The sequence below is a fragment of the Danio aesculapii genome, chromosome 9, assembly GCF_903798145.1.
Source record: "Danio aesculapii chromosome 9, fDanAes4.1, whole genome shotgun sequence".
In the NCBI taxonomy this organism is placed as follows: Eukaryota; Metazoa; Chordata; class Actinopteri; order Cypriniformes; family Danionidae; genus Danio; species Danio aesculapii.
Window position 1 is genome coordinate 29,748,462 of NC_079443.1, and position 27,174 is coordinate 29,775,635.

The following is a 27,174-nucleotide window of genomic DNA, read 5'->3' on the forward strand; positions in this document are numbered from 1 at the left end:
AACTGCAATTACTCAAATATTTATTTATTACAGGTATTTTATGCTTTTAATAATAAAGACAGATGTTAAGCACAACATACAGTAATACTGACATTGTAAATAGACTATTTGCTTCAGATGAGATATTTCTTTGCAGCATTTTCATATTTGAAAACAATTTAACTAAAAATGGCACATTTTAAATAACACAGTTAAACTTACAGTTAAGATTAAAATTATGTTTGTGTTTTTCAAATGTCTTATTATGCTTTTTCTTCACGCTTGCATAGTGCAATATTGTGAAGAGATCATCAATTATAATAAGGACAATGTTACAAGTATGCCATAATTACCACTAAATGACCAGAAATAAAATAATGTGCTTCCCTATATTTGTAATTAGCGATGGATTTAACCAATAAGTGAGGTAAGCAGCTGCTTAGGACCCCAGGAAATTTGGGGCCCCTCAATTAATATTTAGAAGTATAAAATATACCTTATATATATGTGTGTAAATATATATATATTCGTTTTCTATCATATTTTGTCTAATAAATAAAATTGCATCGTAATTATGTTTGCGCAAATTTGTCCCCCACCCCTCATAATGGAGCAGTCCAGCACTCAAATCAGATAAAGATTTAGCTTTAAAAATGAAATCATTTATTATCCGCAGTTTTTTTTTATTATTATTATTATTATTTTAAGAAAAATATAGAAAAGAAGATAAAAGATACAAGTTAAAGTCAGCAACACAAACAAACAAATAAATAAATACGAAGAGTGCATATTAGGACATTTGGGACCCATGGCAAGAATTGCTTAGGGCCCCCAAATCACTAAATCTGCCCCTGTATGTACTGATTAAATGCATTTATTCGTTTTTAATTCATTCATTCATGTATCATTACGACTTTTATATCACATAGACGTTGTTATGTCGATTTTTTAAATTAACATTGTATGTTTATACGAATGTACGATTCTTGCTGATCTATTTGGATCTATTTGTGTTTTAATAGGCTAAAAATGCGTAAATACTGCCCTCTGCTGGCTATGTTGAAACAAGAAAACAGAATTGTTTTATTGCGAGTCCTACTTGTTTTAAGAACTTAAAAAATTTAAAAAAAGAAATTATACACAATTGGATGAAGATGTTTTCATTCTAAACAAACAGTTTGTTTTATATTTGTTTTATTTCACCATCAATAGAACAGTATATAGACCAACACAAGTAGCTTTCCACTTAATTTCTCAGACAGTGAATGAAAATAAAAACGCCAAACGGCTATTTAAACTGAAATATGGTAGTAAAATGAAATAAAATAAAAATGTTTTGAACTCTCGCGACAACTCGTGTATGGCACTGGGAAAGTAAACATCAAATATGGCGACTTCCGTAACACTGCAAAGTCTTATGACAGTTTATGTGTTGTTCAATAATCTTGCCCAGCGTTGATAAAGCGGCTTACAGTTGTCTCTGTAAACGGACAAGTTCTAAAGAACCGATTCGCATGAACACTACCACGAGAATGAATCGACTCTTAAAACGCCTACTGTACTGTTATACAGTATGACGTAGTATGGGGTAGTACTGTAGTATGCTATTTAGAATTATAGCTGAGCCACCAACCCACGTCATTCTCGATTATGACCGAAACAGTGACTTGGTTAGCAATTGTTTTGTTCCCACCCAGTTCCATTTGATATTAACTCGTGTTCTTACATGTGTCCCGCCTCTTCGTGTGTCTATAATGTCCTGTAATAATTAACTCTTCTCGGCAGACGTGCAGAATTTTACTCTGAATATTCGTCTGAAGACTTAACGTTACAGAAAAATGACTGAACGAATGTTTGAAGAGAAACAACATGCCTCCCTCTATCAACAATATCGATTCGCTCCACCGGATGAGCTGAAGGAGCTTATTCTTCAGTATCTGGACAAAAAGGTAAGATCAGCCGTGTTCGTGGAGGTTTTGCTCCGAGGTATTGTGTGCACGACAGCTGAATCAGTACGTTTAGTAAGGCCCCTCCAAAATATGAATCACCTACATTACAGTTGTATAATCTACATACTTTTTTATGCATTATGGTAAAAAAAAATATGGCTTAACATAATTTACATAAATAATTATAATGCTTATAATAATAAACATTCTTTAAACCATCCTAACGATGACATTAATTTAGTACTAATAATTAGCCAAGTTGCTTTAAGTCTTGAAACTAATGTGAGGTATTTTTTAAAGTGATAGTTCACCCAAAAACAAAAAGTTGACTAAAGTGCCCTCAAGCAAGGATAATAGTTTTGCATATTTATTATTATTATCTTTTTAATAATATCTTTTTTTTTTTTTTTTTACAATTTTTGTTTAGTTTTAGATAGTTAATGCTTTTGTTAGTTGTTTTTTTAACAAATTTCTATTTAGTTTAAGCTTTTGTTTCAGTAATTCTAGTTTAGGGCAACGCGGTGTCGTAGTGGGTAGCACAATTGCCTCACAGCAAGAAGGTCACTGGTTCGAGCCTCAGCTGCAGGGGTGTAGCGGACATTTTAAAAGTGGGGGGACAGCTGTATGAGATTCAAAACATTTACGTTCATATAATTATTAATCACCTGTTTATAAATGGTCTGTCTCTAAAAGTGAGGGGGACGTATCCCCCCGTCCCCCAGGTTGCTACGCCCCTGCTCAGCTGGGTCAGTTGGCGTTTCTGTGTGGAGTTTGCATGTTCTCCCCGTGTTCACGTGGGTTTCCTCCAGGTGCTCCGGTTTCCCCTACAAGACCAAAGACATGTGCTGTAGGTTAATTGAGTAAGATAAATTATCCGTAGTGTATGAGTGTGAATGAGAGTGTATGGGTGTTTCGCAGTGATGGGTTGCAGCTGGAAGGGCATCCGCTGCATAAAACATATGCTGGATAAGGTATTGCGCTGTGGCAACCCCAGATTAATAAAGGGACTAAGCCAAAAAGAAAATGAATTAATAATTTTAGTTCAACTGAGTTAAACTAGAGTTAACAGAAGAGTTTTACTTACAGTAATTTACATTTGATCTTTTTGAATTACGACTCTAATAAAATATTTATTGATTAAAAACATTTTTCACAGAAAGGAAAGCCCCATCAGCTGGCTGTGGATTTGGGCTGTGGGACAGGGCAGACCTCTCGCCCACTGACACCATATTTTCAGCAGGTGGTGGGCATTGATGTAAGTGAATCACAGGTGGAGGAGGCGAGAGCAGTGCAGGGCTTCCCTAATCTCACCTACAGGTCAGTAGTATATATTTCTACTCTTACTTAAACTGCCTTCCAGTAGAATTTAGAAACCCTTGTATTTGTGACACTTGTGACTGGTGACACTGGTGAACTGCAGCCAGTAGGTACAGCATCTCTGATTTACTAATGGTAAATGTAATTTACTTCAATTGATAAGAGGCTAAAATACAATGGGAATACCTTTGCAATGTTATGCTGCTGAACATCATAATGTTGCCCATGCTAAAAGTGATGTTTAGATAAATAACAAAATAAACCATAAAAAAATTACAGTGGTGTGAAAACAGCAATTTGATCATAGTGATTCGGAAATAATTGCACAAGCTCTGCAATTAACCAACATCACGTGTAAACATTATTATTATTTTTTTTATTATAGACTACTGTTACAGTAGTTTAATTATGAAGGTACATACAGTCTTTGACACTGAGTACTATATGATCTGGCTATTGTACAGTTTATAGTAGTCAACATTTGTAGAGGATCAGACCTTTCACCATAGTTGTCCTAAAACTATTGAACAACAGCCATTCTTGTCTTTTTTGATCAACTGTGGTTTGGTTGTAGGTTGAGCTCTCTTGGCACTGTCTAAAATATATACATATGTGTTTGTTTTTTCACTCTTTACATTAAAATAAGTTTACAGGCTTTTATAGACAACCAATGTTTTTTTTCCAGATTTTGTTACAATCTTTTGTCACATTGGCAAACAAACTAACCTTTTTATATAAAGTGACTCACGTTCGGGATACACATTTTAATCATTTCTACAATCTTTGGTGTTTTTAACAACATGCATAGTTTTTTGAGCTGAAGAAAAGCTTATGTAAAGGTTATGGAACAGCAAAACTTTATATTTACCTTTAAAAAAAGAAACTAAATACCATTATGCATTATGGTGCTAACAGATTACTCTTGTCTACTCCCTATTATATTTATTAATGGACAGAGTAGGCACAGCAGAGGAGCTGCCCTTCCCAGATGCTTCAGTGGATCTGCTGACAGCTGCATCTGCTGCTCATTGGTTTGATGCTGAACGTTTCGTCAAGGAAGCTCAGCGTGTCCTGAAGCCTCATGGATGCTTGGCTCTCTTTGGCTATAATGACAGTATGAAAATACACCATGAGTCCTGTGGAGATCAACTTAATATCATATATGATGAAGTATGTATATGCAGATATATATAAATGAAATATAAATATATACATGAACATGTTTAATAATAATTTGAAAAATGTAACCGTTTAATATGTGAATACCAAACCTTCATATTACTGAATGCATGTCTGTCAGATATATGCTTAAAGAGTGGTTATAACTGCTCACTAATATTAATTTATTCTAATAGCTGAAGCAAGAACTTCAGCCCTACACAAGCACTAAGATAACTGGGGCTAGTACAAAGCTAAAGGACCTGTTTGAAGTCATACCCTTTCCAGATAAAGAGAGGTAAATTAACTTGGTGTCCATGAGCCTGTACAGATACGTATCTAGATATATTTGTGTATGTGTTGTATTTAATCATTAACACATTACATTTGACATATTTTGTTTTAACCAGTTAAATTGCTGTCATACAGACGGCTCCTGTTCTGTGCATATTTATTTATTATTGGTTTAAACCTGAATTTATCTTAACAAACTTTATATCACATGAATCTAACATGTCATTTTTAAGTCTGAAGTCGAAAAGTGGGTTGACCTTTAAATTATGTTATCTTTGATATAAAACGAGTCTAATATTTTAAATAAAATTCTGTTGTGTCTTTCAAGGATTGAAACTATTCCCATAAAGGAACAGCTCAGCGTCAAGAACATACTTGGCTTTTTTCAGACTTTTTCCATGTACCAAGCATATCTGAGAGCCAATCCAAAGGCTGCAACTGCACTGTTGGAGAAAACATCATCACGGTAATTACATCTTACTTTTACTAGCATGCAATAGTGATGGTTTGCAACACACATTTATATAACAAGTTTGTTCTTCAGGAGTCGTTGTATTAGACTAATTTGTACATTAAACACAATATTGATCTGGTTGTGAATTACTCTGTTTCAGAATTCTAGAGGAGATAAAAGCAACTTCAACAGACGCCAAAGTTGACTTTATATGGGAGTATTACTGTGTGCTTGCATGTAAACCTGAGTGACACATGACTCAAGTCTAATGATACACCTCTCTTTTACCCTCACCTCTCCTTTACTGTAATCACAGGTGTTCAGCTACTGTAGTTAACTATGTTTAATCTTGCTTTGTTAATCAAGTTAGCAAATGTGTGGGTTTACAAAGCCCATATTTTTTATGATTTCACATTAAAGATTCTGATAATAAGAACCACTGAGTATTTGCACTATCCTAATGTTCATTCAGAATACAGAATACTTGCATTAATTGTAATGTAGGCTAAACAATAAAATTTCAGTTTTTCTTATTTTTTTCCGGTTGTGTTGGTTGTTCATATGAAGTTTTATTATTGTTCCTACACACGTTTATTCCATCTACACTACCTGACAAAGGCCTATCCACGTTTTAGGAACAACAAATAATAACTTGACTTCTAGTTGATCATTTAGTATCAGAAGTGGCTTATATAAAAGGCAAAGGCCTCTAGATTACGCTTATTTTACCAAAATCAAATATGATCATTCCTTTATTTTCAATTATTTAATTAGGACAGAAAGGTCTGACTTTGCTTAGACAAAGTCATATATAAAGTCATGGTGCAGTGGAAAAAGAATTAATATTGTGTATGACTCCCATGAGCTTGGAGGACTGCTTCCATACATCTCTGCAATGACTTAAATAACTCATTAATAAAGTCATCTTGAATGGCAAAGAAAGTGTTCTTGCAGGACTCCCAGAGTTCATCAAGATTTTTTGGATTCATCTTCAATGCCTCCTCCTTCATCTTACCCCAAACATGCTCAATAATGTTCATGTCTGGTGACTGGGCTGGCCAATTCTTGAGCACCTTGATCTTTCTGCTTTAGGGAACTTTGATGTGGAGCTGAAGTATGAAAAGGAGAACTATCCTGCTTAAGTATTTGCCCTCTCCTGTGGTTTGTAATGTAATGGGCAGCACAAATGTCTTGATACCTCAGGTTGTTGATGTTGCCATGCACTCTGCTGATCTGTTGCATGCCCCATACTGATTGTAACCCCAAACTATGATTTTTCCTTCACCAAACTTTCTGTGAGACTCTTGGGTCTATGTGGGTTTCAATAGGTCTTCTGCAGTATTTGTGATGATTGGGATGCAATTCAACAGAAGATTCATCTGAAAAATCTACCTTCTGCCACTTTTCTGAATGATCAACTAGAAATCAAGTTATTAATTGTTGCTCTTACAACTGGGATTCACAAGACTTTTGGCAGGCTGTTTAGGCTTTGTTAAAATGTAATTAAATGCCTCATATCTATTTCTACAAATGTAACATGATCCAACATTCAAATCTATGTTTTTTTAGATTTGTTTTAGATTTGTTATTACTGTTACATAAAACAATGATTTATGTGTGAACATTTTAGACAGATTTTGAATGCGTTAAGCAATAATAAGATCTCTAGTTTCTAATAGTTTTATATTTCATATCTCCGTCTTTCTTAACCTGCCTACTTCACTATCACTGGAGATCTAACAATTAAAACTAAATGTAGGTGGCTGTCAAAATAACCTGAGTATAAAGAACAAAAAAAAAATTCCATTCGCTTATATCAATGTGAATATTGTACTTTATCCTCCCAGCATGGCATCTGGTTAGCATGGAAACCTTTGATCTTTTTCCAGTTATTACTCTGGAGAAGTTGATTAAATCTGAAAGGACTTTTAGTCTTGTTCTCCACAGTGAATATGAGGGGGAAATTGTGTGTGTGTGCGGCACAAGTCCTCATTAGCAAACTGAGCATGTTACTTTTGCCTCAAAGGAATGTTTTAAACAGCTTTGCACAATTGTCTCTCAGTGAGTAAAAAAATAAGCAAAGCCTAAAACATTAAATGGCTCCTCCCCTTGTGTCCTACTTTCCTTGTCCTTTTGTGTGCTGGCAGCTCAATTCCCTTCAGTTTTCTCACTCAAAGGGGACTGTACATCTGTCCAAAAATGGCTGTGCGATTATTTGAAGGGAAAGAACATGCAAACTCATACTGGAAGTATCGCATTTCTCCTTCAGAAGAGCTCATTGGCAAAGTTCTGCAATTTCACCGGAATAATGTAAGATTTTTATAATGACTGTTTTGTTGTTATTTATTTACGAGCCATTCATCATTGTCATTTAACTTACATTTGAAGTACTGCTTTTTTCTACTTACTTGTCTCCAGAAAAATTCATCCAATGGCCTGGCAGTAGATGTTGGCTGCGGTTCAGGACAGGGAACGTTGCTCTTGGCACCACATTTTACACGTGTGGTTGGGACAGATATTAGTCCAGCTCAGCTGGAAATGGGGAGGAAACATGTTAACATTCCAAACGTTTCATTCAGGTAGGCAAACATGAAGTAGTTGTGTGAATTAAATTACTTTAATCTCTCTTCGCCGTTTACTTCAGGTGTAATTCACACGTCAATAAGGGAAAAGCAAAACGAACGCCCCCTGGTGCTTGACTACAGTATAGATCGTGAACTCTGAACTCAAATGGGACGTGAGCCAAAAAATAAATTTATTGTGCACATTTCACATCTCTTTTATAAGTTTGCCCTAGTTTTAATTATACTCTTTGATATTGCTCTAGTTAATGAACACTTGTGCAGGCTTGGGCTCCACATCATAGCGCAAACATTTTGGCTTCAACTTCGCTAACTTAGGCCACTAGATGTTTTTTTTTATTTTATTATATAATTTATAGTGATTGTATATTTTCACTTTGCATAATAATAAGAAAACAAACGTACCTTACTAGAGCGAAAGGAAGTGGATTATAGTCTATGGTTTGTCTTTATCAGTCAGACCATACTCATTATCACAGACAATTTTGCTTTTAAACTAAACAGCTTTACTACAGGAGAGACGTGTGCTAGTCTGAGATTCTATTCTTCTGAGAGCCTATTCATGATGGATATGGACCATGTTATTGTAAAAATGAATCAAACTTGCCCATTTTTACCCTTGCATATGCATCATAGCCTATCAAGCAGACTAATGTAAACTAAAGATTAATTTAAGATTTGTTGTTGTTGTTCGTTTAAATGGCCTTTCATTCATTTATTCCTTTAGCAGACATAGGCTATTTTTCATAAAATATTTATTTAACCAATATGCTTGTCCAGCGTGTATTTCATCAAGTTCAATTGTTTCATATTTTATACAAAAAACTCATATTTTATGTATGCGACTATTACTTTTCTGGTAGTTTGTATTTGTACATTTTATGTAGGTTGTATTTGTGTCTTATTTAAAATCATTTTAATATTTATGTAAAAACAGCTGAAAGTATTTGTTGTACTATATATATATATATATATATATATATATATATATATATATATATATATATATATATATATATATATATATATATATATATATATAATTTTAGTCCAAAGTTAAACATTAGATAACTTAAAAATTGCACCATAAAAATATTTAAGTTGTTGTATTTATTTATTTGTTTAGTGGTGATATATTTATTTAGTGCATGATGATACTCCTGATTTGTTTAAGTTTCACCCATACTGTATACTATGCATGCTACTGTTTTAACTTATTTGACTCAAAGGGAGAGTCCAGCTGAAGAACTGCCCTTTGAAGATGGCTCTGTAGATCTTGTGACGGCCATGTCTGCGTTCCACTGGTTTGACCATTCACGTTTTCTTCAGGAGGCTGACAGAGTGCTCAAACCTCATGGCTGCCTCGCACTTCTCAACTACACACTAGACATGGAGCTAACTTATGGAGACTGTTCAGAAGCATTAAACCTCATCTGTAATGAGGTGAGAATCATATATTTCTCACAATGATTGCCAACTGTCTGAACATTTGTCTGCAACAATGAGAACATTTTGAAATCATCTATATAGCTCACATGACCTGTACTTTATATGAGCGACTGAAATGTTATCTGATCTTTAATTAGATTATACTAATTAATCATTTGCTCAACAAGCATTTTACTAGACTTATAGTTCAAAGATCAAAATAAAATTTTATGCATGTAGGTGTTTCTGTAGCTTCATGAAGCATCTAATACTTTACTTGGACTCTCTACACAGTAATCACCAATTCAGTATGGGTCAGTACTTTCAAAATAAAGAACAAAACATGCTACTATGAGCTACTGATTTATTCCAGAGCTTTGAATCATAGTCATGCTGTGTGACTCACAGGTGCCCTAATGTGCAACTTCTGCTTCAACCTGCAATTCACTATATTTAGAAAAGAATCTGGATACAATACTGTATGTGATTCAGCATGTACTTATGTTATATTTGTCTTATTACAGTTTTATGCAGCCTTGCATCCTTTACGGGATCCTCATCTGGGTCCCAGCTCCTTTGAACTGTACAAAAGAACATATGACTCTCTGCAGTACCCAGTCAAAGAATGGTAATGTATTATAACAAAATATTAACTTTGCAGTTAGTAGGTGAAGACAGTTTAAAGTGCAGTTAGTTTTAGGTATACAGAATGAAGAATGGTTTGTTAAACTATAAAGTAGAAGCAGTGTTGTGATGTTATGATATTTAAGGTTGCTTGTTGTACCTGTCTTATTTGCTTTTATCAAATGGATGTCACAAAATAAAAATATTACGCATGAAATGTTTTTCATTTAAATCTAATGAAGCCAAAAAAACGACAAAAAAACAATGTTAGATTAGTTGCAGACTGTTAAAAAAGTAAAATAAAGTGTTATCAAACATTAAGCAGATAGACTCCCGACAGTCAAATGACAGTTAGTTGACATGGAGTTGTGAAGTTGTTTATTCTCCATACAATATCTAAATGGGACCATCAAAAGTGCTACCAAAATTTCAGTGCTGTTTCTTTATTGTGGATAAGAAATGGCTGGAATGTTTTAACAAAAATGTAGAAGCTGGACTTAAACTTTTTTTTGTCTCCAGGCATGATCTTTTTTGGGTGAAGAAGGCAGTCCCTCTCTCTGGCTACATTGGTATGGTGAAGTCTTTCTCCACATTTCAGACACTCCTAAAAAAAGATCCAGAAGAGGCCAGACGGCTCTCGCAGGACATTGAAGAAAGGTATTAGGATTTGTCCTCAGCTCTATACTTTTTGGTTTGTGTAATATATTCGTATGTGTGTGTTTCACACAATCTCTCTCTTTTTATATCCTCAAACTTTCTTTTTTCTATAAAGACTGAAGCGTGCGATGGACGTGACATCCTCGGAGACAGAAGTTACCATGGGAGTTAAATACTTTTATTTTCTGGCACAAAAGCCTGCAGATGATTGATGCCTCGTTTACTGTATATGATTTTACCTTAGTATTCATTGTAATTCCTAATGTGATTGACTGACTAATTTCCATAACATCAAGTTTTGTAACCACCAAATTAAGGTAATAAATTATCTTCAGTTAGTACTGTGATTATTTTGTTATGCTAGCATATTTGGAAATGTTTGAATGTGTTACAACTAACTGTTTATGCCCGCACACGCCACACATTGAACCCGACATTCACGTCACATTCTTTGTAATTTTAGTTCTAGTTTTTTTTACAAATATAATTTTGATTAATGTTGTATTTCAAATTACAAAAAAAAGGATTTTATTATGAAAAGTTACATATTAAAAATGCTTTTGAATGAATTAATAGATCCAGAGTCCCAGATAAAATTGTCCTGTCTCTGTCCCAAGTACAAAGCAATGATTTGAAATCGTTTTGCATTTAAAGGATCATCCAGCAGGGTGCAGTGTTGACTTGATCAAAGAGCAGTACCTGAGTGTGATAGAATATAAGCGTATCTGCGGCTGAAAATTAACGAAATTTGTTTATTTTATTTATTAATAACCATATAGGCTACTTATAGGCTAAATTTGGTTTTATTGATTTATAAACCTACCTCTTACCGTAATTTAAAATTAGTAACTATTGTGCAGTGTCATAAAAATTAGGCTATAGTGATGTGCGCATGCACAATAGCAGCAGATGTAGGCCTATCCCTTCTAGACATTACCAGACGTTGTTCATCTGCACATCTGCTCACGGTTATACCGACTACAATTCCACGGTACAGTAATGAAACACAGTACCAATACAGATTTCAAAGTCACATATACATACACGTATATTTAAACACACACACAAAATATTCACACAGTTATATTTCATTGTACACTTCAAAATATATCTTACAATTTTCTTGAAACATTTGATTAAACCATTGTTGTTTTAAGCTGCTAGTTGTTTAATTTTCGTAATTAGGCTATAATCTAAACGGCTATATTTCTTGATATAGACACGTCTTTTGTGTTAAATAATGATTCTTAAGGTTGGTGAACCTGCTAGCCCATACACGCAACGTCTAGTGGTTTGTCATATTGTATGTCTTGGAACTAGATGCAAGGATGCACAGATAGGCGGGTGAATGGAAAGAATGGATTACAGGATGTGTGTGTGTGTGTGTGTGTGTTCATATCTCTTACCTAGAAAAGTAATTCACAGACCTATCACATGACAGCACATGAGACAGTGAATGTAAGAGAATATAGTGCCAATGCATGTGAGGAAGCTGATTGGATGTTATTAAATGGATTCTTCTATTATACACATTTACAAAATGTTTCTAATAAACAGTACACCCAATAACTTATTGAATGCACAAAATTCTTGAATGCGTCGTTGTAAATTGTCATTTGTGCTATTGGCTAAATATGGAGGCCTATTGACTTCAATATCAATATCTTTAAAAGGATGGTTCACTTAAAAATCGAAACATACAAGTTATCATTCACTCCTGGTGTTGTTCTAATGCCAAATGGACTTCTGTCTTGATTGTATCCTCAAAAGGAGGATTATCCCACTGTGCACAGCACCCATAATAGAGGCATATAGAGAGATATTTTTACCACGTTTTTAGTGAGCATAATATTATTTAGAAAATATAAGGTTTGTTATAAAACAAACTGAAATGCAATGCATTGTTTTACAAAAACCCTGACAATGACCTTAAGAGCCTTACAGTGGTTCATTCACCCATAAACATCACAGAGATTTGGGAAATCGACATAAAAGAAGTGTGAAACTTAATATCCATATAACCTACTTTCTTCTTTGAGGTAAATTTAACTCTTTCATCTGACTTTTGTTTGACATTGTTCCAATCCGGAGATATTCAAGAGAAGGAAATGCATGTTTTTATAGGGTTACATGGCATTGTGTTTCATGTTTTATTAATACTGATTTGTCAAAATGGTGCACTTGTGTGTTTTTCTGGGTTAGTCGGTGTGACCTATATGGCATTAATGGTTTAATATAAATTAGTCCTCCATGCAACATAATGTTTTCTCACTTCAGTCAACAATTTTGGTGCTCATAAAGTTTAGATGACTTTACAACTGAAATAACATAATTTAACTCTCATTAGGTTTACCAAATAAGCCTTACGTTTGTTTGTTTGTTTGTTTGTTTGTTTGTTTGTTTGTTTGTTTGTTTGTTTGTTGAATGCTACACACTATCCATATTTTTCTAGTGTGGTTATTAATATTTTCTTGATTTTTCTAATTGTTTTTGTCTGTGGTATATCAAAGTTGGTCCTTACAGATTTGCTATTTCAGTAAATCTAAAATGTTTTTCTAAAACGCATACAATTAATACACAAATACACTTCATTGAACATGTACACATACTGTAGACATCTATATGCTGTATAACAGGTTAACTATCTTTATATATAATAACTTTAACTGTTAAAAGCTATTAGTTAGCCAATTAAAGTTATTAGTAACTAATAAAAGTTATGATTAGTAATAACCTTCCAAATTTGATTGTAATGCAGTAATGTGCACCTTTTGTAACGCTGCTTTGAAACAATGATTATTGTAAAAAGCACTATATAAATTAACTTGAATTTAATTAAAATCGGGGTGTCACGGTGGCGCAGTGGGTAGCATGATTGCCTCTCAGCAAGAAGGTTGCTGGTTCGAACCTCGACTGGGTCAGTTGAAATTTCTGTGTGGAGTTTGCATGTTCTCCCCGTGTTCGCGTGGGTTTCCTCTGGGTGCTCCGATTTCCCCCACAAGCCCAAAGACATGTGGTATAAGTGAATTGGGTAAGCTAAATTGTCCGTAGTGCATGTGTGTGATGAGTGTGTATGGATGTTTCTCAGTGATGGGTTGCAGCTGGTCGGGCACCCAGCATATGTAAAACATATGCTGGATAAGTTGGCGGTTCATTCTGCTGTGGCGACCCCATATTAATAAAGGGACTAAGATGAAAAGAAAATGATTGAATTAATTAATTAAAATCCCTGGCTCTGGAAGAGGTCATTTTTCAACACACAAAGGAAACCAATTCTCAAATTCTGCCTTCACATGAGTCAAGTACAGAATATTAAAACTCCTCTTGAAAGTTTTGCAAAATTGGACAATTGTTTTACACACCTCCACCCACTTCAAGCCAAAGCATTCGTAAACACTGTGGCAGATCACACGCCACATTTTAATCCATTGCGAAATATTTTCCTCCTGACTGGGAGTTGTTGAGAGGGGTTGTGGTGAATCATCTGCCCCTTCACACACACCGGGTCTGACACCTGACTCTCATATCGGTAAGAAAATGGATTAATTACAGTTTTGCAACACTAAAATTGCTTTGGACAATTCTAAATATATACAGCAACACAGTATTTTCAAAAGGACAAACAGACATTTATTATCCAAGAGCATTTGGCGGATAGAATATTCTCACATCAATCAAATGCAATGGTTTGTCTGGCTCCATTTGATTTATTGACATGGCTTTTTAATACTGGTGGGACTCAGATTTTAGTATGAAAAATTATGCTTGTCTCCAAGTGTTGCTTATAAACCGTGCATCTTTTATTAAAGCTAGTGCAACTATTTTGTTCAAATAAGCTCATTAGATTTACATTTTAATGGTTTTCATATGGTCATAGTTTTTTGAGCGAACAATTGGAGAACAAACTTTAAAGGTTTTGGCTGGGCCTTGATTTAACCCTGCAGTTTTCTTGTTTTTTTTTTTTTGTTTTTTTTTTTGCTGTTATAGTTTTAAAATAAAACAGATTTTTTATTTTAAATTTTTTTATATAAGAATATTTGTACTTATCTATCAGTTCTTGGCTACCAAATATAAAGCAGTATTGGCCAAAATGTTTCTATTTGTATATTCCTAGATTCATATTGTGTACAGGCAAAAAATATTTTAACACATTCAAAGCTGTACATTTATAAGCATTTTGCATATGTTGTAAATCCATTATTAAGAATTTGCTCAACATAGCTTAATGATTAAGTGATTAATTAATGATTAATTAAGTTTATTCTGTAGGCTTATTGGCTTGCATATGTAGTGTGCATCATAAATAAGACATATATTGAATTTAGTCTCTCGTCATATAAATACATTAAGGAATGAAGAATGCTGGAGGTCTTGCTGTTTTTAGTGATCAAATTTTTTTGGCAAGTGCTTGAGATATTTAGATAAAGATTAGCAGTGTCCAAATCTTGCCATAATATTTCTTTTGATTCAAAAAAAAAGTTATTTAAATATTTGTTGCTGTAAATGAATGTACCGTATGAATGTAATTCAAACTTAAAAGGGAAACCAATCAGAATCACAATCAGAAAGAATCAGAAAGCGCTTTATTGCCAGATATGTTCACACATACAAGGAATTTGTTTTCGTGACAGAGCCTGGGGCTTCTACAGTGCATCAGAATTACAGAGACAGAAAAAAAAAACAGATAATAAATATATTTTAAAAATACAAGCAGTGAATGCAAAATAGAAGTAGTGAATGCAAGACATTCAAGTTTTAAAATGAACAATTTAATTTTAGGTTTTTATTGCCCCAGTTAGATCTTATGATAAGACGTAAAAATATACATGACTGTTTAGAAAGAACACTATTTGATCTGATTTGCAAGAGAAGACAGTTATGCTGAATGACTGGTTCAGAACTTTGCCTCATCAGCCCCAGGACAAATGAGAAACTATTACATCTGTTACAACAAAGACAGCACATTATTTCTTACAAAAAATCTTTGTCCTGGGGGTTTAGCATTTCAGAGGTAGGATCTGTTTAGATGTCTTCTAAACATGTTTATTTATGAAGTATATCTACGATGAATCTGATTGGCTGCAAGTTTTAAAACAGCAGTGATGAAGCATACATAATTGATTAGAGAATAGCATTATTCATATGAGGTGACTCACGACAATCTCAACAGATGAACCCTAAAATTAGTTTTTCAAAGCCGCATTTATAATTTACTATCTAACCTATTATTGTGTTTTCACAAATGTGTATTTCCATTATCAACATAAATCATGAGCTATGCATCGAAAGAGGCAGAATGCTAACCATGATCACATTAATACAAAAATATGAGGTTATGACTGTAGTAACAAAGTTCTATTATCACAATTCAATCACATTTTAATCTTTTGCAAGTTATATGTAACCAAGTACAATTTACATGACAAACAAACAGTTATTACACATTTTAGAGATGCATTCAGACTACTTTTTAATATTTTTAAAAACTTCTTTACTGTTTTATTATAGTATTGTTTTGTAAAATATGTTTTATGTGCAAAAATAACAAAAAAAAAAACATTAAAAAAAACTTATTTTTTAGCAATTCCAAACTATTTTTTTTTACTATTTTTTATCATATTAATTTAAAATTATAAAAAAATGTATGTACTGCTATAATGTGACCAATATATAATAAAAAATATTTCAGCAGATCTAATGCTGCAGAATACCAACATATCAGATTAGATAAGAATTGTTTGTCATGAAGAGCAATAGTCCTCATGGGAAGCAAGACCTCACGTTCATATATCCTGGCAGGGTGTGAAATGAAATACACTCTTGAGTTTCTCATTGCTCATAGGAGGTAGTTGTGACCTCAGGCTCTGGTTACTACTTCCCTGCTATGTACAATTTATTTTCTTTGTACTCTACCTCTCACAAACAATTCATCATATAATGTATAATAAAAAACTGCCTGCCTCTATTCAAAAGTTATCTGATAGAAAACCAAGGATGAAGGTTTTTAATTAAATTTTATAGGAGGCCTGACCCCTTCAGCATCAATGAGGCTGATCAAATGACCTGACTTAATTAAAATTTAAAGTAGTGATCAGATGTGCCATCATCAGACACGGTGGTCTCTTCTTAATCCTTAATTTTGCTGTGGGTGGCATAGTGGTGCAGGTTCAAGCCTCGGCAGGGTCAGTTGGCATTTCTGTGTGGAGTTTGCATGTTCTCCCCGTGTTCGCATGGTGCTCTGGTTTCCCCCAGAAGTCCAAAGACATGCGCGATAGGTGAATTGGGTAAGCGAAACTGTTCATAGTGTATGTGTGTGTGTCCTGGTCCTCCAGGTTGGGGGTTGAGCATTAAGCTAATGACCCACCTTAAAAAAATGAGGAAACACCAACATGGTGCGGCTAATTATCAACTTTAAAATAAACGGCCCTGGGAGTAAGTAAGTATTTTTGCTTTGGAGCTCTCTTACAATACGTGTATGTTTCCACGGTTTAATAAATACAAATTTGCTGATTATTTATCGCAGGATCAGCTCTTTTTCTTACAGTGTCTGAAATGGTTAATTCAAGGATTTGGTTTCAACCCCTCCTTTCTGAGAATCTCTCCTCTGGTTGGTCAGATGACCCATTCGGTTATGATTGGTCTACTAGATACAGAAAATTGGTCAGAAATTCTAATTTCTATTAATTAATTTAATCTCTGGAGGCTTCCTCGGCAATTGTAAACAAAGTGATAGACAATATTGTAAACAATAAAAAAGGTGTTAAAGACTTTAGTTCTTATAGTTTTATAGTGCATGAAACTGAATTTGTAGCTCTTTGCTGTAAAGTAAACACATGTGAACATTTAAATATTGTAAACACAAATTCAAATCACATCAGATTGATTTTGTTAAGAAGCTGAAAACAACATAATACATTCTTAAAGAGAAAAAAAAGAAAATTGCTTTTTATTTTCTCACCCTCAGCTTAGATCAAGATGTCAATGCTACCAGCATTTTGAGAGACTAAACAACTGAATTAAATGCCCTTGACTATTTATTGGTACATTGGGGTCTTAAGAAGCAAAGCAATCAAACAGTCAATGAAACCGATTGTTACTTTTAATACACATTGTGCATGCAAAGAACAAATACGCATAATATCGATGAACAATACAACACAGTTTGATACACAGACTTCAATGTATCATCAGGAGACAAAAGTATTCATTTGTTTTTTGCTTGTGAATGTTGTTTTCTGACTTTCAGAGTGCTGTTTGATGACTTGCATTTTAAACGCAATCTCATGGTAATTTGTAACTTTTTGATTTAGTGGCTAATTCGTAGGAATTTGTAAGATGTAATTCATACAATTTAGTACGATTTGCTCATCACCCAATGATGGTTGTGTTTTGGGGTGGGGTTGGGTGCTACGCCTCCTTTTTAAAATCATACAATTTCATACGACTGAACCTGTACGAATCTGTATGAATTAGCCACAACATTAGAAAACATTATCTATATCTTGGGTGGCCTGGGGATTATTAACTAACAAATTTTATTCTTTGGGGTGAGCTATCCTTTTAAGGTACAATATATTCTCAGCACAGCAGTCTGGATAGTTTTAATCTGCTTTTTCTTTTCTTTTGTTATTAAAATGTCTAAAGGCATTAATCTTACTTTACTTATTACTTTAATACACAGCACAACCTTAATCTTAATTGCCAATAATAATAGACTGTCCAGAACAATAAAGATTTGTATACTAATGATGATGAGCCAAGTAAGAGTTGGCCAAATGTTCATTAGAACCACAGATAGACCACTACAGTCTGACACATTTTAAACAAACAAAAAGCAGGTAGGTTGTGCACTCTGAGTATATTACATCAATCCGTAAAAGCATTGTCTGCAATTATTGTGGCTCTAATTGACGACTGAATAGGATTTCCATGTTGCATAATTATTTGCCTTATGGATCCTTTTTAAAGTTTGTTTTCTGTTATTTTTTTGTCTTAAACAGAACCCCAATGACTGGTAGATGAGACAAAAGGTCTGCTGTGAGATAATTGGGAAATAATGGCACACTGATGCAGAACTCTCACACCTTGTGTTACACAAGTACATCATTGTGTGCCAGTCGCAATCCTGTCTTCCAACACTTAGGCGTTTTGCTGCCCCATTGTATGTGAACTTATGAACCATAATTTTATTCTGTAAATGTGTTGGATTTCTCCCTTGCAAGGGAGTGCATGAACTTTTCTGCACGGGCAGACAGGTTTAGATATGATGCAGCTTTTGTTAAGAGTTACACATCTTTTGTTCATTGGCCTAATTTGCCAGTCTGGTACTCTTGTTTAGTTATTTTGCCAATTAATAATACTCATTGCCAATTATTTATGAATGCATGCATTAAATTGCTTGTTATAGTACACATTAACCTGGATTTGAACTTTGTGGACATGAGTTCATGAGTAGAGTTGTTCATTGTGCCAAATGTTCTGTTCTGTTGTTGATAAAACAGGCGCTATGTGTATTTTCTAACTGTATTTTGTGTTGTAACCTATGCACAATTGCATTCTATTTTCTATTTGCATTCTATTCTATATATTCTTTATATTCTATTGCATTCTATCCCTTTAGACATGTGAACTAAAACTTATTTAAATTTATTAAACATGCTCATTAATCAACAGGAAAATTGTAAATAAGCCAGAGTTAGCCACAATGGCTAATTTTCATCTGTTTTCCCTGCCAGATTTGAAAAAAGGCAACCTAAAATAAAAAAAACACATTATTACACAGACAATAGCAGTAAAGTTACATACACCAAAAAGACAAAACATATAATAAAAATTTTAAAAATTGCTAAAGAAAGGAGTTACACATGATTACAAACTTGATTTACTTTAAGCCATTTCTTTAACTTGTATTTAAATGTTGAATAATTTGTAATACCCCTTGCGTCCCCCTCACTTTTAAAGACAGACCATTTAGAAACAGGTGATTAATAATTATATGAACCTATGATCTCATACAGCTGCCCATCCCCCCCCCACTCTTTTAAAATGTCCAATATGCCTCTAAACTGCACAGCACAGTCTCCTCTAGTAGTAGATCGTGTTGCTCTGCCACTATTATTCTTCTGTATCACAAACTCACATAATGGAGGTGGAGCAAATCCATTTAAATGTAAAAAAAATCATACAGCCAAATATTTCATATTATCAAAGCTCAATAAATAATGTTTACCTTAATTTAATGTTTTATGTATTAAATTACAATACAAGTAGAGCTGTGATGCACCACTCTTGATTTTTTGTGTCTGATTTGGTGAGCTGCTCTGTTTGCTGAGAGGTTTTTCAAAAACATCTGACAAGTTCACACATAATAATACATTTTAAAGTTATATGTTTTTGTTCTTGTGTTTTTCCATGCCTCCTTGGTCATTCTTGCAGCCCGTATGCTACCTGGTAAAATATTTTCTCTGTTTGTACATCTACTGTATGCCCTGTCTTTAACAGCTCTGGTGTCTTTAAGACAAATACAATTTGTGTGGAGTTTGTGTGCAGGTCAGGGACACAAATGACCAAATAAAGCAAAACTGCAATTCATGGCATAGAATAAATGATGTACTTATGAAAGGTAATTGTAGTCAGAATAATGTCTGTCGAGGGATCTTCATAGCATTAGCAGATGTTAAACACAGTCTACTCATACTCCCAATGACTGCTATTTGTCATGTTAAAAAGTTATTTATTGTCAACACAATGTCAAAAGTTGACCATTAAAACAAAATGTTATTGTAAAGCTGCACTTAAACTGGCGTTCTTGTCTCACGATTACAGCCAGCCAGATGAAAGCATAATTTATAAATACTAAGTAGTATTTTTTCGAACATCTGTTTTTTGACAGGCCATTACCATATATACAGTAAAGTAACACTTTAGTTTAAGGGCCAATTCTCACTATTAACTATGGCTTATTGTTTTTTATTATTAAGATATTTGCTGTTTATTTACACTTAAAAAATACATATTCTGCACAATCTTATTCTACATCCCTAATCATACCCAGTATCTGAACCAAACTACAACCATAATAACTATAATTAAGGTGAACATTAGACATTTATTGAAGTTTATTCATATATATAAATTGGTCAGAATACTGGCCTGGCCTGTCATTTCAGCCTCAGATCAAAATATTTTACTGGAAAGCATCTTTATTGTTCTGCAAAGCAAGTTTCTGATATGAATATTCAGTTTATTAGTATCTGTTTTGATATTGTTGATATGAGATGACAGAAAAGTTGGTTGTTTGTGTTCTCTCTACAGAGAAAGAAAGTTGGCACTGTCCCGTCCATGGAAGGTGATTGAGGCTTTGACATCAGAGGAACAAGTGTCATAGAGAAGGACATCAGAGGCCTCTTACGGGTCTCTATCACTGCAAGAAGCAAAGAATCTTATATTTCCTCACTTTCTTTGTCGTTTCACATTCTGAGGATTTCTTGTGACAATTTTAGGCTGTTTCGATAAGTTTGCCCTAGATTTTTCTTTTCAGAAATCTTTCATCTCTAATGCATGTACTGTGGGAACAGCTAGGTTTCCTCACTGCCGGAGTCAGCAGTTTTACCATCACATCTGCAGTCGAGAGCCCTCCACTTCAATAAACACCACAGCGGGAGGCAGCGCTATAAGAGTCAGAACTCGCATTGCACTCTGCGCTGGGGTATCATTTTCTCCCTAAACATTAAAAAGCTAAAGCTCCCTCGCTGAGCCTCAGGAAATTCACAAGCCTGTGCAATTTAAAACTTAAATCTTGTTTAAAGGATACGGTAATTTGTTTCTCTGGCTGACAGAGCTGGTGGCTGTTGAATGGACTTGTGAATGAAAGAGAACATTCGGTTTGTTTTTTCGTTCTAGTTTTGTGGACCTGCTGGGTAAGCTAATGGGAGAAATTCAGCAAAGAAATGTAGATTTGAAGAGAAATATAATTTTTATTCAGTCGTTTTGAAAAAAAAATTAGTCAAGTGAAGAACAAGGAAGCTGTATTATGTTTCTGTTGTATGTGGAGAATCAAAAGAGTTATTTGCTGTGCATATTGATACACATAATCTTTTGAAAAAAAGTAGTTGAACTTATGCTTCGTATTAATTTGCCAGTTACACATAAGTGACTGTGAGAAACATTTTGAATCCAACAACCAAACTTAAAAAAGGGTTGGGACGCTTTTGTCTTTGTATGTCCAGCAAACAGATGAAATAATGAGGACTAATCTAGAATATATGGTTTGCAATATGCAGACTTGCTTATACAATTTTTTTTTTGATAGTTTTGAAATTAACTTTTTTGTATAAATAAACCACAAAAACAAGTTATTCAGGGATGAGGTTCTATTATCAAATAATCTCTTAACAGTTCTGTAGTTTCGTAGTTTTCGAGTGATATGTAATGTAATATAATGTGTATTTATATAGCACATTTATTGTATATGGCCATACACCCAAAGCCCTTCACAGTCATGAGGGGGGTCTCTCCACACCACCATCAGTGTGCAGCATCCACTTGTATGATGCGATGGCAGCCACAGGACAATGCCGCCTGTGCGCTCACCACACACCAGCTATTGGTAAAGTGGAGAGACAGTAATAGAGCCAATTTGGTGGATGGGGATGATTGGGAGGCCATGATGGGGAAGGGCCTATGAAGGGTATTTGGCCAGGACACTGGGGTTACACCCCTACTCTTTTACGAGAAGTGCCATGGAATTTTTAATGACCACAGAGACTCTGGACCTTCGGTTTAACATCTTATCCGAAAGACGGCGCTTACTGACATTATAGCATCCCCTTCACTATACTGGGGCATTAGGACGCACACAGACCACAGGCCAGCGCCCCCTGCTGCCCTCACAAACACCACACTTCACCACTGATAGTAACTGTATAATAATCTGATCCTCAATCTCTTTAAATTATGCTACAATCATTTACATTGCACTTACAGATTTAGTCTTTTTAGCAGGTTGTTTTATCCACACCAAAGGGCAATAGTCAAAAGAAATGCTTCTAATACAAAAATTCTGACATTAAAAAATACAAGCTAAAAAAAGGGAGGGAATAGGGAAGGTGTGAGAAGAGATTCAGGCTTTTCAGATAGCAGAGAACATAGAAGAGATCGAAAAAAAAATCTTACCTTCAGAATATCTCAAACCTTTTTCTTTAGTCATCTTTTGTCAACGTTTAAACTACCTCACTTTCATTTTACTAACATTCACATGTTAAAGCTTGTTCCCTTTACTTCACATTTAACAAGCTTAAATTTGAACAGTCCCCATCAGTTATTACTTAATTTCAAAGATCCCCTTCAAATATTTAATGAGCAACTTAACTTTTCAACTACATACAAACTAAAGAGTGAACAGGCCCACAATTTCTATTCAGTTGGCCAGTGTGGTCTTTGTCTCTCCACTGCAGTTGGATAACTGGGTAAATAAAGCAACAGTGATGAGCACTGCATTTTACACAAAGCTTAATATTTTCCAACTCAGCAGAAAAAAAAGTGTCAAGTGCACAGTGTTCAGCAGAAAATAGATGCTCTCCTGTATGAGTCTTTTCACTGACACCTTTAAGGAATAGCCAATAGGATGAAAAAAGTGAACTAAATGTTAAGCCACTGACTAGTTTTGAAACTTACGCAGAATTACTTACAGTTAAAGCTTTTTTTTAGAACTTGTTTTGTATGTGTGATAGAGGGTTACACTGTTTAGGAGCATGCTCTGAGCACTTCATGTTTTTTTGATGAATATTGAACAAAACATTAGAAGGCTCACCTGCACAGTTCAGAAACCTAACCTCAGCTCAGGGGGGCTGGCTCAGGATAACAGGGACTGCGATTATCTCTGCAGGAAACGTCTCTGGAGCACAAACAACACCCCTAACTCCCACAGGGGTCTTCGTGGTGCCAGGTTTTACACCATTATTTATGCCGAGATTGTTTGCAGCGTAGATACAAACGTTCAGATGGTCTCGAGAGGCACAGCGGGCCTGGTGACTGATGGATGTGTCTGCTCACCTGTGTGCACTTCCACAAAATGTGCATGTTTTAGATGAGGAAGGGCTTGTCTGCTTCAGTGACCTGTCACATTTTGTTCAGTGGTTTTGTATTATAGTTGGCTTGAGTTTTAGAATGACTAAAAAATGCATTTCTGTTTTGCTAGGTGCTTCTAAATAAAGCATGAAAGTCAATCTTTGTGTAAGCATTTTTCTTTTTAAGGGTCATACATTTCTGTTTTAGCAGTAGTTATTTTTCACCACAGTTTTGAAAAATGCTGCAAAAGTAGACATGTTCGGCTGCAGAAAAAAGGTAAAAGTTCTAATTTACATTGTATTCAGATTCAAGCAGTTGTGTTTTACTTTCATTGAGTTTCTCTGAAACTTCCTGCAAATGCATATTGCGGTTCACTGTTACAACCAGCAAAATTACAGCTATAAAGGTATCTCCTGCATGTTTTTGTTAGCTTGCCGTATTCAACAAGTACAAGTAATGCACATTATTTTGTGGCAATTATATGAGTTATTCATACCTGTTTCATGAGTTACTTTATTGAATAGAATATGTATTTGATGTGCTGTCCGGAGAGAGGTCTCTGAGCTCGGAAAGACACCCTAACTCGAGTTTGTCCCATTATCAGGAAAGAGAGAGAGAGAGAGATAGGGGTCCAAGCACAGTGTTTAGTCAGGCTCCAGAACACCCCCCCTTCTGATTTAAGTAGGGATTGGGTTTAATAGTGTGGAGTTGGGGTGGTGGAGGGATGCTGAAGTCGAGAGAAAACAGAGGTATGACGTGTTTGACTATTTTTAGGGGTTTGGTCTTAAACTGATTGGATAATAGAATGATTGTCAATAATGAATTAGCCTCATCAAAACTGATCACGCTTCTCACAAAATTAATTTATTAAACATCATATATTGAACTGTAAAGACACTTATACACTCAAAGGAAAAAAGTTGACTCATGCAACTAAAAATTGTAAGGCAACTTGCTGCAGAGCTTTTTTGAGTTGACTCAACTTTCAGCTATATTTACTGTAGGTTGAGTAAGCTCAAATATGTCCTGAAGCTGGTTGCCTTAAAATTTTAGGTTGAGTCAACTTTTTTTACAGTGTACTTTGTGTCAAAACTCATTTGACACACATACTTTTACAAAACAAATTATACTGCAGATTCAGCAGTCCTCTGGTGGAGCTCTAATTAATCGTTATAAACCCTCTTCAGACTTGTTGTTATACTATAGCCGTTTTAAATGCACTGAGAGATCTATACACTAAAGTGTTTTTGTAAATCTCTCCAGCTTTGCCTTCTGTTGTTTTGCTGAGCTTGCAGTATCAGAGATTTAATGCAAATTCCCACAGTATATTAAGCGTAGATACAGGTAAATAAATCATCCTGCACCTCAATAACTATGAAACATTTTGGTTGTAGAATAAAATAAAAATGTGTAATAAAAGAAGAAAATAACTATTTCATTTATTAACTTAAGTTTTAACTTGATAAGTGACAAAACTACCAAATTAAAAATATATAGTGTTTCAGGACAGAATTCCTGACACTATCCCTGAAGCTCACTCGACGCATGAAACACACTTTAAGAAAGTACATAAATGCCTCTTTTAAGGTGGACAAGCTTGATTTCATTTCTTATTTTTTCCATAATGTGCCCAAACAAAAGCTTTCTAATACTTTGGACTCTCTTTGGATTCTTCATGATTTCACAAAGAGCGGAATGGAGTTAAATGTTGTCAATAACTGTCAAGGGTAAGTCTTGCAAGTAAAATTAGATGGCTATCTGAATAAAGAACAGTTCAAGCCAAGAACAATAATGATAAATAAAGCATGGCTAATGCAATCCTGATAAATAAAGCATGGCTGCTGCAGAAGACAGACCCAGAGGGTGTTTATGGAGAAAATAAATGGTCCTTTAATCAGAAATGCAAGCTAAATTCAGATGATTTTCCAAAATTCAGACAATGGAGTAAACAAAGAGAAAAACTTACAGTGTTTTACAAGATATATGAATTTGAAGGAGTGATGTGTTTTAATCAAGAAGCCAAAATTGCTTGGCAGGCAAACTAAACTACAGATTTGACTGTACGTTAAGTGATTATCATACTGGAATATCTGATAAAATTGCCTTATGGTAAACATAAGTGGCATTGTTTGAAAATATGTACATAAAATTGTATGCTAAATCTTGTGGGTAAACCGGGAACAATAGTTGCCCAGAAGCTATATACTCTGAATACACAGAATATATATCCTGTTTTTGTTTTGTTCCCCCATTTTTTGTGTGTTCAAACTGTGACACTGTGTAAAAGACAGTTCTGCCCTACAGGTAAATGTTCCTCTTCAATCTGTTCCCTCTCTCTTTCTTTTAAAGAGCTCTTTATGCACTATTGCTTCACTTTTTCACATTCTACAAATGAATAATTGAGGTCTCTGCATAGACTCATCATTATGGTTCCTCAGAGTGGGAAGACTGTCCCACACGTCTCTGAAGATCTGCCAGAACGCTTCAGTGAGATGCAGAGCAGGGATTTCATGCATTTAAATGCAGTGTACTTGGGGATTGTTACTGCAGAGCTGTCACTGCAGGCAGCTTTTGGGGAGCATTGTCGTTTTACCGCACTGACGGTGCTAGTAATGGGTGAGAGCCCTCAACCACATATAGTTGGATGTCAGGCAATGTTTGCTGAACGCCAGTGGTGCTGACGTGATCCAGTGCTGATGTAAAGCAATTATGCTGTTTTTACACTTGACTGGTTTTCACTTTGAAGAGTACACTGATATCAGTGGGAGTATATATATTTTTAAATACATATGAAGTCATTTGATGCCCAAGAATCAACATTTATTCGTCGTGTTTTTCTTGCAAAATATTTTTGGTCATTAAAGTGAGTTTTATAAAGCTGCTACTGCAAATGTTCTTAATGGCTTCTTTATCCTATATCTGCTTAAAATTGACCTGTCAAACATATGAAGTAATTATTTTGTTAAAAGTACAATATAATGGAAATCTTGATAAACAGTTGAATGATAAGAGTTCAGCTCCGGTTTCCCCCACAGTCTAAAGACTTGCGTTGGGAGAATTGAATAAGCTAAACTGGCCATAGTGTGGCTGTGAATGCAAGAGTGTATGGGTGTTTCCTAGTGCTGGGTTGCGGCTGGAAGGACATCCGCTGCGTAAAACATATACTGGATAAGTTGGCGGTTAATTCCGCTGTGGTGACCCCTGATTAATATAGGGACTGAAAAGAAAATGAATGAATGAATACTAAGAGTTCAGTAGATAGAAATGACAAACCGTGAGCAACATTGATTCCTTCTCCTTATAAAAATCTTGTTTAAACAAAAGGTCACAGAAAATATAGAAAAAAAACTGACTGTTGTGCAACACTCCAATAGTATCTGGATCATTAATAAGCAGCGTTTGATTCGCCACAACGTTTCCTATGAAATAACAACAATGCTAAAAATGTTTCGTCATGTTCTAAGTCTATATATATATATATATATAGGCTGGACTCTTATTTTGAAAACAAGACCGCACCATCTGAACTCACAGCTCGTCGGAAGAATGCTTGGAAAAGGTGGATGGCAAGTTTATTCAGTGGCACACCGAAGAGGCATACGGTGTGTTTTACTTTTTTTAAACTCTTTATATTATATTTTTATAAAATCTCTGCATGTTTGTA

The 27,174-nt window shown here is 34.7% G+C and overlaps 2 protein-coding genes across 2 annotated transcripts; both read left to right on the forward strand.

Annotated features, from left to right (window-relative positions):
- Positions 1-1,370: 1,370 nt before the first annotated feature.
- zgc:162396 (uncharacterized protein LOC555292 homolog) lies at positions 1,371-5,684 on the forward strand. The gene is made up of 6 exons (XM_056465954.1): positions 1,371-1,928; positions 3,085-3,245; positions 4,202-4,415; positions 4,601-4,701; positions 5,026-5,163; positions 5,312-5,684. The coding sequence occupies exons 1-6, from the start codon at positions 1,818-1,820 to the stop codon at positions 5,400-5,402; spliced, it is 816 nt and encodes a 271-aa protein (XP_056321929.1). The 5' UTR covers positions 1,371-1,817; the 3' UTR covers positions 5,403-5,684.
- Positions 5,685-6,859: 1,175 nt separating this feature from the next.
- zgc:162780 (uncharacterized protein LOC555377 homolog) lies at positions 6,860-10,953 on the forward strand. The gene is made up of 6 exons (XM_056464868.1): positions 6,860-7,461; positions 7,570-7,730; positions 8,963-9,176; positions 9,686-9,789; positions 10,305-10,442; positions 10,558-10,953. Exons 1-6 carry the CDS (start codon positions 7,351-7,353, stop codon positions 10,652-10,654), a joined length of 825 nt encoding a protein of 274 aa, XP_056320843.1. The 5' UTR covers positions 6,860-7,350; the 3' UTR covers positions 10,655-10,953.
- Positions 10,954-27,174: the final 16,221 nt, after the last annotated feature.

Excerpts from the sequence above, each read along its gene's own strand:
- zgc:162780 (XM_056464868.1), top strand. The coding sequence starts at position 7,351 with ATGGCTGTGCGATTATTTGAAGGGAAAGAACATGCAAACTCATACTGG. Across the intron at positions 7,462-7,569 it reads TGCAATTTCACCGGAATAAT|AAAAATTCATCCAATGGCCT; the intron begins GTAAGATTTTTA and ends ACTTGTCTCCAG. Across the intron at positions 7,731-8,962 it reads ATTCCAAACGTTTCATTCAG|GGAGAGTCCAGCTGAAGAAC; the intron begins GTAGGCAAACAT and ends TTTGACTCAAAG.
- zgc:162396 (XM_056465954.1), top strand. The coding sequence starts at position 1,818 with ATGACTGAACGAATGTTTGAAGAGAAACAACATGCCTCCCTCTATCAA. Across the intron at positions 1,929-3,084 it reads TTCAGTATCTGGACAAAAAG|AAAGGAAAGCCCCATCAGCT; the intron begins GTAAGATCAGCC and ends CATTTTTCACAG. Across the intron at positions 4,702-5,025 it reads CCCTTTCCAGATAAAGAGAG|GATTGAAACTATTCCCATAA; the intron begins GTAAATTAACTT and ends GTGTCTTTCAAG.